Below are 15,850 nucleotides of genomic sequence, written 5' to 3'. Positions count from 1 at the left end.
GTAGCAAAGCACCACAGCTCTTTCACAGAGAAGGCCAAAGACCTTGTAAAACTACAGTTTCTGTAGCACTAAGCCATGGCAGTTAAAATGGGGTCAAACAGCATTAATTCTACAGTGTAAATGTGCCTGTCGGTTACTTTTATCTGTCACTCAAACATTTCACAGTAAACTACATTACTGTGATTCCACTTTAGGTGCCATGGCAACGTACTCTGATAAACAGACCTCACTGACTGACTGTGTGTTTTTGTTGTCTTGTAAACTGTGTTTTTTGTTGTCTTGTAACTATTTAAATCAACAGTTTGTGGCAAACCTTCAGCTTTATGCTGCAAAATTACTAGCACCACCATCTCAAAACTCTACAGGTGGAATCCTTTTGGGTTTTTTTCCCCTTTATTCCTGCATTTCACCTCATGTTGGTATAAACATGGGTCTCCCATGTTTTTTCTTGGCATACCTCCTGTGCCTCATGCCACCTACCACCTACCACTTTAAATCATGGATGGTAATTGTGCAGACCTTCAGGTACAGTTGTGCTGCAGCTCGCAGCATTCCTTGTCACTCGATTTTTTCACTAGGGGCCGTTGAGAATCTCACACCTTGTCTGTACTGTATGTAAAAGGAGCATACCCACCACAAATATCACCAGCCAGGCATACCCAAAACACCCAGAGGGCTGAAGTTTGCCCATGCCTGCACCAGATGGATACACATATATGCCTTATATTTATCCTAGTGGATAGGTGCAAAGCTATTATTTATTTATTCTATTACATAAGGCCATGATGTGTCAGGCCATAAGAGGTGTTCATACAGTTGTCAATCACTTGTATATGCAAATCCTCCTATAAGAACGTCAGTGCAGCTATGTTCTCCATCTCATAGTAAAGGACTTCATTTGAAATTGCTGTGTCTCTACAACAACGAACTGTCCATGAATGAAACTGTCACTCCTTGAAAAGGGAGCGGGGCATAGAGTTTCATAGATGCCTCTCCCAGGGCACAAAAAGTTCTTAGCCTGTCATTTGTAAGAGCGCAACCCTGCAACATAAGGTTGCCTAATATTATATTCTCCAATTATAGCGGGTTTTTTAAAATTTCTGGCACAAAATGGTAAAGCTTGATAACCTGAGAAGTCATAACACTTTGTCTTAACTGTAACATGTTGCCATTGTGAAATATACTGCTTTGAAACTGAGTCCATCATTTTGAAACACACAACATTCCTGAGAACATAGAGACAAACTACCTCTGTTCTTGGATACCATTTAGGCGAGCAGGGATTGATAGGCCTTTTCATTGCTAATGGCCATCAAGTTGGCTTCGATGTATTGCAACCCCACAAATGAGACCTTTGAGCACAGAGAGCTTTTGGCCCCCTGACTGAAGCTCTCAGCCTGTAATGCAGTCTTCCTGTTTTCTACCAACCTCCACCTTAACAAGTATTCTTATCTCTTCTAGTGAGTCATCTCATAGTAGGGCCAAAATACAAGGTGCACGACAACAGTAGGGCCCATCCAATACCAGAATTATGGCACAGACAGTCCTCTTCTTGGTATTTGATGGGTCTAATTGTTGTGTGCTTTTAAGTCATCTCCAATTTATAGCAACTCTAAGACAAAACCTGTCCAGGTTTTTGTTGGTTGTGGATTTGTTTGTTTGCAAGATTTGCCCTTTAGAACAATTGCTTGGTTCACAAAGTCTTAAATAACATAATTATAGAACATGTGCACTCCGTATAACATCAGTTTGTTCTAAGAGGAGTTGTCATTATCTTATTCTCAGACTGAAAGAGTGTGTGTGGGCTTCCATGGATGAAGGGTGTCAGGACCCAGGCTGCAGAGCACCAATAACCATACGCAGAGGCCAGAATCTATCTAATATCTTTATTAAAGAAATATATAAAGTCAATAAAAACAAGTGTAGGATATAGTTCAGAAGTAGACCTTTCTGGAAAGGTCAAATATAGTCCAGGAAAACAATGTCCAATATGAGATATTAAAGTCCAAAGTTATAATCCAATAACCGAAACACACACTTTGCCAAGCAAAGTGAGGGGAAATAACAAGGTCCTTTAGTCCATGGAACTTGATGCAAGACTGGAGAGCGACTAGGTTCTTGGCAAATAAGGCTTGATTCAAGGCAGCAAGAAACGAGGAACAAGAACAGGGTCCGTGGCGAATCCGTGGCAAGGTCCGGGGAACAAGGCAGGGCTGGGGCGAGAGCAAGGTCCTGGAAACTGGAGTAGCGTAGTCCACACACAATCTACTCCCGTAGTTGACGAATTGACTCCGCAAGGAATCCTTGTGGCCAAACGCCTATATAGGATCTTGTTTTCCCGCCAGAGAACACTTTCTCTGGGAACAAGAAACGAAACCTATTCTGTGTCCAGATGCAGGACTCCTTAAACTTTCCCAAGGGAACAGACTTAATCATCTAATTGTCTGGCAGCGATCCAGGCACTCCTGCGAGTCGCCTCCCGAGAGCTTCTATCTTGATTATAATAAAGGCGGCGAGAAAAAGGGGGAGATTTCAGCTCAAGGCTTGTTTGACTGTCTTCTTGTGGGCAAACATCCTGCAGCTGCAAGGGCTCTAAATCTGGCAGAAACGGTGGGAAACCCAAATTCTCAGTACTAGGAACGGGACTACATGGCCCATGAGACATCACAAAGGGTCATCCCACTGTCGCCATTCAGTATTTAAACCACGCTAGTAGCCACTTCAGATATACATTTTTCCCCATATGATTGTTTTAGTAGCATTAGTATGGTTTTATTCTAGTCATGTTCATTGATATTTACAGTAGTTACTAGAATTCTCATTGGTGAATGAAATTTGACTTCACGTGTCAGAGAAAGATTTAGCTGTTAAGTGAATCTTTTATATAACAGACTTTAGAATTTGCTATCATATGTGATGGCCACAATCTTTGGACAGTTTTGCAGGATTTTTTTAAAAGATCCCATTATGTGTGATTATCCACAGTCCCAGAAACAGCATGCGTCTTAAAATAGCATTTTCTGGGGAATACAAACAAGAGGTGCTATGGTCTTCACGCTGTATTTGGACCGATTTATGGTTTATCACTTTGGAAATAGAATTGATCATTCAAATCAGTATTACTCTTTTTCTATTGTGAACCAAGGGATGACAAGCCAGATAAAAATGTAAAATGGGATTATATTTACTGAAAATAAGAATGTGTTCTTTTATTTATTTTAAACTTTTAAGAGTTTTTTTTCAGATTTGTCTTTTGAATTTTACTCTTAACAAAATTAAATAACTCTTTTATTCTTTTGCATGTCTCCTGAAAATCCTAAAGCTTAGGTAACATTAAAACTAATTGATTAGATTTTATGTAACCATATTAAAAGGAGAGCAAATTGGCCAAATCACAAGTAGATGGCACCACAACTTAATTTATCAGAATCTTTCCAGTTTCACTTCTGCCATCTTTGTGTGGTGGTTTTTATACTATTGATATCTGTTTCTTATACCCATGATGTCTAGAGAAAAACTACACAAAAATACAGGAAAACTTGACAGATATTCTATCAGTCTTTTAAAATAAGCTGTTATATCTACAAACACTGATTTGTTTAATTTAAATAAAGATTTAAATACATTTTGTGTTACAGAAAATAGGGAATTTTTTTTTGTTCCAGCCATCCTAGATCTTGCATGATTGGCCTTACTTTTGAAACAGTTTCAGCAACCTACGCCTGTATTTCATTTATCTGCACACTCTGCACTTTTCCCTAATAAGGTTCTCTGTCTGATAATGTCCTGCTTTAATTTGCGCCCAGACCTCCAATGAGAACTAGGTGTAATGTGGCCCCTTTACAGTCTTGCTTTTGTTGCTTACTGACATGGCAAGATGCAGTGCATGAATGAGATCATATTGCCAAGAGCAGTGTTTGCTACAGGTAATTGAGTCTACTTTGCTGTGTAACTTGACTCCTTCCTCTCAAGAGGAAAACTCATTAAATAATGGAACGATCAAACATTCTAAGTTTAGCTTTGTTGTAAAATGAAAAATTAATTTTTTCCAGGGGTGTCAAGGGCAAAATGTATGTGGTAGCTTTTGTATTATTGCAATTTTGCCTTCAATTATCATCAATTTCCCCTTCTTAAAAATAAAAAATAAATTGTAGTCTACTAAGGCAGACTACATTTCCAGATACAATTCAGTACTTAAAGGATGGATAGAAGATTAATGGTTTGGGCTATTCTGTCCAGTTATATTTTTTGCAATATTGGTGCAAAACACATCTGGACTTCCTGGGTGTTTCATGAGAACTGAAAAGATTGACAAAAGCATCTGATTCTGTTCTTTAATAACACTGATCTACTGACTCCTCCACTTGCAAATAGATTTTTGAGTGGAAAAACAAATTATTATATCCAAAATTTTGTAATTTTAAACCTAGGTTTTTTGTTTTGGTCTCCGCCTGTTATAGTCTAGGGCCTTGCAGCAAAAAGCAGCAGCAAAGTGAATATAATCTTGAAATAAGTTGTAAACTGACTTCAGCATCTAGGAATAAGGGAAAATGTATCTGTGCTTTACCCAAACGAAGTTAGTTTCACTTTTCATACTGAAAATCATAGTGAATCATAACCTAAATCTCATTTGATTTCCTTGGGAGTTAACAGCAATTACATTACAGAGTGTGACCTAGTTTTCAACTAAGAGAAAAGCTCCATTGAGTTTTAATGTAAGATGCTAGGATTAAATCAGGATTCAGCCCAATGTGAATGAAGCAGGTTGTTCCAGCCATTTCTGGAATAATGGGAGTAATTGTAAATTATCCTATTTCAATTTATTCTTTCTTATCTGTCAAGTAGACAAAATGCCTCTATTCCTCCCTCTTCTCCTTTCCTCCAGAAAAATATCAAACTGAATGTCAGGGACCTCTTTGGAAGAGTGTGCTGTGGCCAAAAAGGCTAATTCGCCTTTCTGCTAAACAGTAGTTCACCTAACACACAAAAGGGTTTCAACCACTGAAAGATAGTTTGAGATTGCTGGGGGGGGGGGGGGGGGGGAGATTGGGAAGTCATTGTTCAGATTCATTCTGTGTACACTTCTCTGGATTCAGCTCTACGGGCATTTCTACCGTGCCATATAATAAAAAACCCCATGCCCGAGATAAATACAAAGATATAGCTTTAGCAAGAATTGGACACCACAGTACTGTGTTCATTAGAAATTGCTTTAATTGTGTTTTATAATAAAAATATTTACATGTTTATAAATTAAGGACTGTAATATAATACAAGCTTCTTACACTGTAGTAAAAATCCTCATCTGAAAATAGGTCAAACTGAAATGTGTTCATATGTTATGTAGGTATGTACACATGAAAGTATTATTATACACCTAAATGAGAGAAGGGATGCAGATCTTCTATCATTTTTAGCCAGTTCCAGTGTAACTTAAATATCTGAAAGCAAAGTTTAAACCAGATAAGCACATTTCCTTCCTCTTTTTGCCTCCTATGGCTTTTATTCACTGTTAATTTGAATACATTCTGCTTTGGAGGACACTTTTTCCCTCACAAAAAGATTCTTGCACACATGAGTTTATGGATTGTTAGCTCTATTGCTGTTATTATTTCTAAAATTTCCAGCAGAACTTGTCACCATGGACTTTTTTTACAAATGCACTTTCAAGTATAATGCAAGGATTAAACATCAGAGTTCATTCCCTACAGTGTTTTAAGACATAGGTTTTTGCCTTTCAAACATTAAAAAATTCAGAAACTTCAGTGCTGTCTTTTTCCCCCCTGGACATTTTAGATTTTTACTTACAGAAAAAGTAACATCCCTGCTAGTAATTTCAAATCATGTTACTATATTCCAACTCACACAAACTCTCCTTGAAACCAGACGTTACTTTAAAGATTTACGCCTCGGCTATCTTCCAAGCAGTCATCGTCATATAGCCAACTTTGGTCAAATTCATTAGACTGTAATATAAGCTCAAAAAGACATCTGTACTGTTCTGGATACAGACTTCCTGTTGTACTGTTTTCTGGTATCTCCAGCTGTCTCAGCAGTTTCTTCCCACTCTCACAACTCCATAAACTGAAATAAAAAGCATTGAATAAAAGTCACTGTATGATATTGGGGTATAACATCTCTGAGATAGGTCAATGTCTTATTAAAATTATTATACAGTTTTAGTGTATTAAAACATCTTCAAATCTAACAATCATCGGAACATTGGGAGGGATGGGGAGATGGGTTGCAGAATATCAAAATATACTTCTCAAGCACAATATAGTGTTCAAACATGACAGTTCATTCAGGCCTTCACCTAACTCTCAGCAGGCTTAATTCCACACACAGGTAAATTATTCCTGATATCAAATATCACACTGCAAATATGATCCAGCCGTAATAGGGTTATGAGTAGCCTATTAAATACCCCAAAAGCACAATTTGTCCCACCAGATCTTCAAAGCTAAATCAGTCCTAATTAGCACTTCGATGGGAGACTGTCAATGAAGACTGGGTGCTGCAGGCTGTATTTCAGAGGAAGTGAGTACCACCTCGTACTCCAATAGTCACCCCAATGATCATTCAATGGGGATTCGATAAGGGATTTTGACAGAGAGAAAGAAGGACCAGATGGCAGAAAGGCTATCTGAGGAGGAAACAGGTCATGGGAGGAAAGGGACGGAGCAGCTGGAAGGAGACAGGACGGTTCAAATAAATTACTTCAGAATGTTTCCAGGGACTTAAGAAAAAAACATGGATAACTATTTTATTAATGTAACAATGGGGCACTAAATGAAGGAGGCAAAAATCCCAAACAGAAGAAAAACATTTTTCAGAGTAGGAAAGGCAGTGGCAACAAAACACTTGACTCAATGATAGGAAAACCAGGGGGTGAAAACTAAAAATTGCATTTAGGACCTTGGCTAGAAATATGCCACAGTGCAACTTTTTTTTCCCTGCAGGCTACACTTGGAGCATGTCATGACCAGTTTGACTTCTATCTCTTAATTTTAGCATGTAGTTTATGCACCACAGCATATTTAAATTATAAATGTATGCTTCAAAAATCTCTGTTTCTTAAAATATAAATGGCCAATATCTAAATTTGGGGAGAAGAAAAAAGGGCCGTGGCTTGCATTTATGGAGCAGCCATGGCCCTAATTTCATGGCTGATCTCAATAGTGGCTTGTCACGAGGCATGGTACCATGTTATTCAAACTAGAATGTGCCCTGAGGCATACCTAATGCACATTTCTGAATCCAGCTAGTCGAAAAGGAAAGAACTAGACAATTGGGTCCACTTTCCCAAAGGAACTTGATGTTATGCTTCTGTCCTCCTCTCCCCTCCCCCAAACATTATCTTCCCACAGCACATAGCAGATTATTAAAACAGAAGTAGTTTTTAAAGAGTAATTGACACAACAGAGGGGATCACACTGGCCTGGAAATTGTTTGGATCCCAATTACTGTATCTGAGAGCTGACAGGTAAAAGCAAACTTTGGTCACATTTGTCACCCTGATATCTGTTTAAAGGTACTGTAAATCTTCCAATTCTGTTCTGCATGCTATTTTTTAGATTTACATACAAATTGCAGATTCTGCTACATTCTATTGTTTATCAATGGTTTAAATGAATTCTGACTTACTTTAATTTATCTATTAATTTTGTCTTACTCTTGGCAAGGCATTGTTTTACCATCACAATAAATATGCTTGAATTAGCACTTGTCAAATTGTTTGCAAATAAATCCTTCCGAGGCGTCATTCGTACTAAGCATAAATGGTCATTCTGCAATAGCTGCAGGAAGAACAAAATAAGATTAATCGTGTTAATGCATTAAATAATCAATGCATGTGCATTTTACTACTAGTATTCTATACTAGAGATATCATTTACAAATAAATTGCACACTAACATGGGAATTTCATTAGGCATTCCAATATTACACAAATTATCACCCCACTGCATGACATTCAAGCAATGCTCTAATTACACATCCTTATGTAGGAGTATCTGTTCCATAATAGTGAATGTCACAATTGTTGCATTACTATAGCAAAACAAAGATTGCAATCTAGATTGTGTCCATAAAGGAGGCTTGCCAATATAAATCTGACATAAGCAAAGAAGAACTGATGGCTATTATAAATGCAAAATAAATCTTTGTGCTTCTCTCTGAAATAGAAGTCTTGAGATTTAAATTCATTCGTAACATGGCATTCACAGGCTTAAGCCCAATAGGATAAGAGAGCTCCTGTATTCTATACTGAGGGAGAGCAACTCTGACCACTCCTGTGGCCAATCTGCTGAATCCCAATAATATGTAAAAATGAAAACAACAAAGTCCAATTCTGGTATTAAAATGGGTATTTCTAAAGTACCAAACAGTACAGGTTTGCCACGTTCGGTTTAAAATGAAAATCGCTTCTCTTGCAGACTTTCAAAAGTGGCAAACTCACATATATCCCTAGATCTTTGTTTTGCCTTACATCTGCCTTAAATTTTGAAAATCCACAAAGAGGAAATTTCAAGCATCATGAACAGTCAGTGTCAAATGAGCACATATAGGGTTTTCCAACTGCCAGTGAACTACGCTTGGCAAATCAGAGTACATTTCTTCCCAACGGCATGTCTTTCTATTAAATATCTGTTGTAAAGATTAATTAGTAGGCATACTGATTTCCATTATATTTGTGTTAGCATTTAGGTACACAGAGCTTACCACACTCTTTGGGATAGAGAGTCCACCATTTCTTGAGTTAGTTAAAAATGAAGACCAAGGCTCCTAAAGTGACAGGAATGTAAAACAGGAGTTTTTAGAAGCCATGCTAACATTCAGTAGAATACAACATTTTGAAGAATAAAATCAAAAGTTAAGTTGAAGAAATCAGCCATTCTGCTAACAACCAAACTTATTAGTTTAAAGATATAAAGCAAAGTATCTCTGTTGTGTGTATGTGTCAATAAGATACAACTGAAGACCTCTCTCTTCTGGCAGGTCTACCAAATCAATTTTAACCATTCATTTTGAATTTATGGTCTACAATTGCTGTATTGTGATCTTTGTTCTATGTATTTTAATATGTGTATATAATGAAATGTGTTTTAATGTAATGCATTTTGCTGAATGAATTTTATGATGCTGTATTTTAACTGTATTGTGCCCAGCCTTAAGCTGTAAGGATAGGTGAGTAACAGATAAAATGTATTTGCAATAGTAGTATTAGTACTACAATTTGCCTGTTGACTTATGGTGACTCCAAGAATTTCATAGGGTTTTCTTAGGCCAGGAATGCTCAGAGGTGGTTTTGCCCATTCTTTTTTATGAATCATCATAAAAGGACCCAGATATCTAGAAGATATTTCGTTATATAAGCCAATATGAGTGTTAAGGACTGCAGCGAGTTGGCTTTCTCTCAGTCCCACCAGCTTCGTGGGCAGAATTGGTGAGGATTCAGGAGAGAGCCTTCTGCTTGCCAACAGGAAGTCCAACTGGCCCTTCCCTTCTCTCTGTCTGCCAGGAGTGAAAATGTTTTTTATTAAGCAAGTCTATGAACCTTGAATATTTTATGGGGATGTACCATATGCTTATATAAGTGGCGTGCTATTTTCAACGTTTTAATCTTTTGACCTTTGAAAACATTTTTTGTAAAGTAATTGTTTTAATGATATCTTCTTAACTTATTGTAAGCCACCATGAATCCCATTAGGGGGAATAGTGGGATATAAACCTAACAGAGAAATAAATAAATCTGTTGGTTTCCCATCTAAGTAATAACCGGGGGTTTTCCTCCTTAGTTCCCAGATCAGATGGGATCTGGTGTCTTGCATAAAGAAAAAAGTCAATTTTACAAACTAGGGATTCCTCCAACTTTCAGCAGTGACTTCAGAGCAGTAGAAAACCACTACCCTTAAGAATACATGCAGTGATCAAATAATAGATCTTAGGGTAAAAGTATAAGCATTCATAATCTGAGAAATGCAACAGAAAAAACAAAAGTGTTGTTTGAAAGGACACGATGAGCTGTTACTTACATAAACAGTACTATCCTATTCCCCTTTCAGTGGCATGTGCCATTATATATAAAAGCAAGTAGGCACTCTCTCCTACACATATGTCATGAGAGCATCATCATCCAAGAAAAGGAAGAAACTCTTCCTGTTTGCACTCAGGAAGAGGTGGATTCAAATCAACCATATGTTTATATATCACCCTGAAAATATTTCAATTTTCTGCAACACATCTAATATTACTATTAAGTTCCAAAGGCCAAAGCATTTGTATTATAAAAGCAAAACACATACCATATGCAGAAGCTGAATATCACAAGCTGTTTGCCAAAGTACACTAAGTGCTTGATAAATTCTTGTTTCTTTAGGCTTTGCAATAAGCGTCTGAAAAAGACAAAGCAAGTTATATTTTAACATTTCACAATAAAAACACATGACGACAGGAAGTTCAAAATATCACCAATTTTTTTTATGAAGATACAAGCCAGCATTACACAGGAGACTGTCCTAATAGAAGCATTTATAAGAGAATTGTTTATGTTGCAGTCAGGAACATAACATGTAAATGTGAGTGCCAGCTAAGATTTAATGTTTTTCCAACATGGATGGGCAACCAATAGGACGACTTGTATTCAGTTTTTACATAATTAACCTCATTAAACTATTGAGATTAGTTCTGCACTGAAAGTTTGTTGGTCAGCATTGCAATTTTCCAAATACTTGCTAGAGCTTAGTTATAACACATGAATATAAAAGCCCGCACCCAGTGAAGCAACTTTGTTCCAAATAATAAAATGCCCTTACATACTTGCATAGTATTTTTCCTAGTGTAAGACTTCCTCATTGCATACGTACACATGCATGAACACATACCCATAACAAGGATAAAGGCTTCCAGTATCCATCTTGGAAAACTGACAACATATTAATTCCAAGGGAAAAATCAAACAAACGGCTAAAATGCTGGAACCTTCTTTTCCTCTGAAAAATGAATGCTGTGGATCTTAGCTAACACCAGACAAGCAGACTTTCTTAGATGGAATATAATGGGACCACCCTACTTTCCTGGCTTCCCTTCACCAAAAATTAAGCTCCCCCAAACCCTCAGGGGCAGACTGTTTTTGGCAGATGGTCACAACTGGATTTTCGTTAGAATTAGAGAAAGGGCTGTCAAATATCTAACTGATAGTTCTTTTGGGGCTGACAGAACTGTCTGCCAAAGAATTCCTTACACAATCTGCAAATGTAGCAAGCACAAAACATGTTTACAGTCAAAACAAATACCTTATCACACTGAAAATTGTTTTCATATTTTTTTAAAAGCAAAAGCACTTGACCTATTAGCAAAATTTCTTGTACCTTGTACTCTTTTTCACTGACAAACAAGTTCAGCTCTGTTCTTCCATACTTATATATAGAACTACGTTCATATAAGGCATAGATGTGCTTCCAAAGGAAGTTCCTTTCTCGTTTTTGTGGGACAATTCCAACCACTTTTAGAGGAATATCTGTTTTGAAAAACCAACAGGGCGTATGAAAAATACAATGCATATGGCTCTATCGTAAAGATAAGATCAACATTTATCTCAACGAAATGAGTGATAAAGCAAACAGCAACAATGAAACAATTACCAAAACACTCCCTTTTTTCATTAATAACAAATTGCAATTTGTGTACTTAGGCCTTATGTGAGCTCTCCTGTTTCTTACAGCAGAGATATAAAAAATTGTCTTACCTGCAATAAGTTCATTTCCAGTAGTAAATGATGAACATACTGTGATAGCTTACTTCTCCCTCTCATCCCAAAAGGCAGAAACAGTAAAAAGCATGAGGAACACCATCTAATGCGAGTAACCCCTGGTAAAATGGGGCCCCATCTACACTGTCATATAATGCAGTTTCAGAATGCAAATTAACTGCATTGAACTGGATTATATGGAAGTGTAGACTGCAGTTCAATCTGTATTATAGGAGTCTACACTGACCATATAATGCAGTTCAAACTGCATTAGACAAACTATCAGTTAACATTCCATAACATATATGAAGAAGGTATTAACAGCCATAATGGAGACAGCAATGGAAGCCCTTGGTGAGAGAAAACAAAGTCTTTTAAGTGAGACATCTTTCTCTGTTTAGTTTCCATACATTTCCTTGCTTTGACATTAACCAGGGAGGAAGCAAGCAAAAACAGCATCCACAAGGAGGAGAAACTGTAGCTTAAACATCACATTTGGGGGAAGTTGAAATAAAACTATAATTAATATTTAAATATATGCTGGAAATAGTCTATGGGAGGCAGGGTTGTTCCAATGAACCCATACTACGCGTGAGGAAGAGAAGGCATTTGCTTAGCAGGCACTCTTCTAAATCCGGGCATTTCACACTGTATTTAATTGCCGTTGATATAGCATCTAATCTAATGTATGAAATTTTACCTGAATCTATTCCCTCTGAAGGACACCAAATTGAGAAAAGGTAAATGTCATCAGTCAGATATTGGACCTCAGTTCACTCACACCTATATGAATGCACCACAGTTTACCTGCTGTCCAAGCAACAGATGAGATGCCCAAGTTCTCAAACAATGTCTCAGAATACATCACAGGGGGCTTCATCGATCCCACATTGATAGGGTCCAATCTGAAGAAGTCACAATGCACAACTTCCAGCTGGCCATCTAGTTTATTTTTGAGAGACTAAATATAAACAAACAGATTATCTGAACATATGAAACTGGCATTTTTATCTTTCCAACCCAGTACTGACTATCTAAACCAATGTTTCTCAAACTGTGTTCCCCCGGGTGTTTTGGACTTCAGCTCCCAGAAATCCCAGCCAGCTTACCAGCTGTTAGAAATTGTGGAAGCTGACATCCAAAACACCTGGAGGAGCACAGTTTGAGAAACTCTGATCTAGACTACTCAATTCTTATACTATAGGTCCTACTGTTAGTTCAATGTAGGTGTAACAAAACATTTGGTTTCTAAATTCCACCAAGCAGCTGTTTTTGTTGGAGAAAGCAACCTTCTCAAGCCTCCTCAATTTGATGTTTGTCTGTTTCGTATTGTGTCATTTTATAGCCTGAAGTATATGTCTTATTTGGTTTTGCACTTTCCTTATCTCTTTGTACTAAAGCAGTGGGAGTAGCTGTGAACCATGTGACTGACTCAGTGATGGTTTAGAACAGTGGTTTTCAACCTGTGGGTTCCCAGGTATTTTGGCCTACAACTCCCAGAAATCCCAGCCAGTTTACCAGCTGTTAGGATTTCTGGGAGTCGAAGGCCAAAACATCTGGGGACACACAGGTTGAGAACCACTTGTTTAGAATGTTTAGTTTTTAAAAAGGGATGACAGCTAGAAGTCAGTTGAGCCAGCTTGAGTGTAGAAGTCTGTTAATGTGAAAAAGCTAATGTTAGAAGCTAGTAAACTGTTGAGACTTGTGTTTTCTTTGAAAGTAAACTCTTACTGTATAAAGCAACATAGTTTATAAACGGTTAAAGTTTATATGATACAAACTCTTTACATGCTTTTGAAGTTTTATCCTGCCAAAAGAAATGTGCCTGTATCATTAAATACATTAACATATAAATAAACAAACATTATTATTCCTAAAGAGATCTGCTTGAATCTTTGCCTGCCTAAAGCATCAAATAAACTCAAGGAAAACTCCTCTCAAACTCTGCTCCCCCTGATGGGTTAGGATCCATTAATAACCCCAATAGTTTTAGACATTGACATGAATCTCTTAGCAACAACATGTAGTGTTTACAATGGACACTGCAGAAAATGCTTCGGCTCTTCAGAAACTACTTAATAGGAAGGAAAATCAGCCTATTTCGCAAGTAAATGCTGTTTGGTCATCAGCAAATATTTAATTTTGTATACACCTATCTACACTGTTTTGTGTAATAGTTTGTCGGGTGGAATGGGGTTGTAAGCAGAAAAGGTTAAGGGGCCCTGATTTATTCATTATTTACTACATTTATATCCTGTCCTTCTCACCCCAAAGGGGACTCAGAGCGGCTTACAAATTATATTATTAGCATAGCACAATATTAGCATTATTTGGTACTATATTGTACTATACCATTATACTGGAATATCACTAGTATTACATGTAATATATAATTAATATTATAATGTATTATTATTATTAGTATGCTGTATTACTTTATAATATTATTATCAATATAACATATACAGTAGAGTCTCACTTCTCCAACAAACAGGCAGAATGTTGGATAAGTGAAAATGTTGGATAATAAGGAGGAATTAAGGAAATACCTATTAAATGTCAAATTACACTATTTTACAAATTAAGCATCCAAAACATCATGTTTTACAACAAATCTGCCAATTGTTTGGGAGCATGACTGCACTTGTGTTGTTGCTGGGCGTGTTGGCCTGCTGCGCGTTGCTGCCTAGAGAAACAGCTGTGGATTTGGGTGGGAGGCAGACTGTGTTGGATAATACAGAACATTGGATAAGAGAGACTCTACTGTATATACAATATATATTATTATTTAGGCAAAGAAAGCAGTAATTTCCCTGGTTCTCCTACACAAATTCCTTTAATGCATAAAAAAGCATTTTTTTCCTGAGACTTTCCAGATTCTCTTCTGTATTGCAGGTCCCATCATGAGAGCTAGGGCTGGTGTGAGTTATAGAGACCACAAGTTGTTATTCAATACTTTAACTACACTTTTCTGTCGTCCATGACCAATTAGATGTAGAAAAATACTCACCTCTAAGTCAGAAAGAAAGGATCTGTTACTCTCTAGAGCTACCACGTGAGCACCAGCATTGAGGAGTGTTCGGGTGAGGATCCCAGGGCCTGTGAAAAGAGCCAGAGTTTAATATCGCACACTGAAGATGCCCATCCATCAACTAACAGTGTAGGCCAGGAGTGGGCAAACATGGGCCCTCCGGGCGTTTTGGACTTCAACTCCCGCCATTCCTCACAGCCTCAGGCCCCTTCCTTTTCTCCCTCAGCCGCTTAAGCGGCTGAGGGAGAAACGGAAGGGGCCTGAGGCTGTGAGGAATGGCGGGAGTTGAAGTCCAAAACGCCCGGAGGCCCAAGTTTGCACCCCCAAAGAGCTAAGGGAGTACTACCTGGCTCGCACTCGAAGACGAGGCTCCCCCGCAGGTTGCCTTCTAGCCGGGAGGCCACGTCCCGCGCCAGTTCCGGGCAGGCGATGAACCTCCGCAGCGGCGCCGGGCCCCGCGCCTTCTCCGCCACCGCTGCCTCCGCTTCGGCCTCGGCGGGAATCCGCAGCAGGGAGCGCGACGGCGCCGAGCCCTGAGGCAGCCGCCGAGAAGGCGCCCTCAGCGCCCAGGACACCGCCGCCCGCAGCATGCCTCTCTCCTCCCTTCCCACACGTGGGTCACCTTGCCCGCACGGGAACGCTCTTCGTGACGGACCGCTTCCGCTTCCGGTATGCGCTGTTGCTATGAGGGCGCTCTAGCCTGCCTTCCGCTCTGGGAGTTGTGCGCTCTGTGGTGGTGGTGCTCACCTTCTTCGCCGCCTCCGTGGCAGAGAGAGACGCGTCTCCGTCGTCGCTGGTTCTGAGGTAAGCGAGGGACGCCTTGCCTCCTGGCTCTGTCTGCTGCCCGGGGAGAGAGGAAGGGGAGGCGGGAGTCTGAGGTGGGGACTGGGTGGGTGGTCTTTTCCTGTGCTCCCCATCGCTGGATCCGCTGGATCCGCCTCGCCTTCCACCTCGGAATATCTCCCAGGATCCCTTTTCCGCCCCAGTGTTTACATCAGTGGTTCTCAACCTGTGGGTCCCCGGATATTTTGGCCTTCAACTCCCAGAAATCGTAACAGTTAGTAAAC

General features: G+C 38.9%; 1 protein-coding gene across 1 annotated transcript; it reads right to left on the bottom strand.

Annotated features, from left to right (window-relative positions):
• Nucleotides 1–5,196: 5,196 nt before the first annotated feature.
• Nucleotides 5,197–15,520, bottom strand: tfb2m (transcription factor B2, mitochondrial). The gene is made up of 8 exons (XM_062968964.1): nucleotides 15,130–15,520; nucleotides 14,763–14,851; nucleotides 12,560–12,713; nucleotides 11,373–11,521; nucleotides 10,308–10,397; nucleotides 8,725–8,787; nucleotides 7,648–7,799; nucleotides 5,197–6,084 (listed from the first exon to the last, which is right to left on the bottom strand). Exons 1-8 carry the CDS (start codon nucleotides 15,371–15,373, stop codon nucleotides 5,895–5,897), a joined length of 1,131 nt encoding a protein of 376 aa, XP_062825034.1. The 5' UTR covers nucleotides 15,374–15,520; the 3' UTR covers nucleotides 5,197–5,894.
• Nucleotides 15,521–15,850: the final 330 nt, after the last annotated feature.

This window comes from Anolis carolinensis, chromosome 1 (genome assembly GCF_035594765.1).
Source record: "Anolis carolinensis isolate JA03-04 chromosome 1, rAnoCar3.1.pri, whole genome shotgun sequence".
In the NCBI taxonomy this organism is placed as follows: domain Eukaryota; kingdom Metazoa; phylum Chordata; class Lepidosauria; order Squamata; family Dactyloidae; genus Anolis; species Anolis carolinensis.
The sequence above is the reverse complement of the archived record's forward strand: the minus strand, read 5'-3'. Positions and strand labels throughout refer to the sequence as shown.

Bases quoted from the DNA above. Each gene is read 5' to 3' on its own strand.
- tfb2m (XM_062968964.1), bottom strand. From the start codon at position 15,373: ATGCTGCGGGCGGCGGTGTCCTGGGCGCTGAGGGCGCCTTCTCGGCGG. The intron at 11,522-12,559 runs GTAAACTGTGGT...TTTTCAAAACAG, and splicing joins ATCTGTTGCTTGGACAGCAG to ATATTCCTCTAAAAGTGGTT. The intron at 10,398-11,372 runs GTACAAGAAATT...TGTCTTTTTCAG, and splicing joins TCAGTGAAAAAGAGTACAAG to ACGCTTATTGCAAAGCCTAA.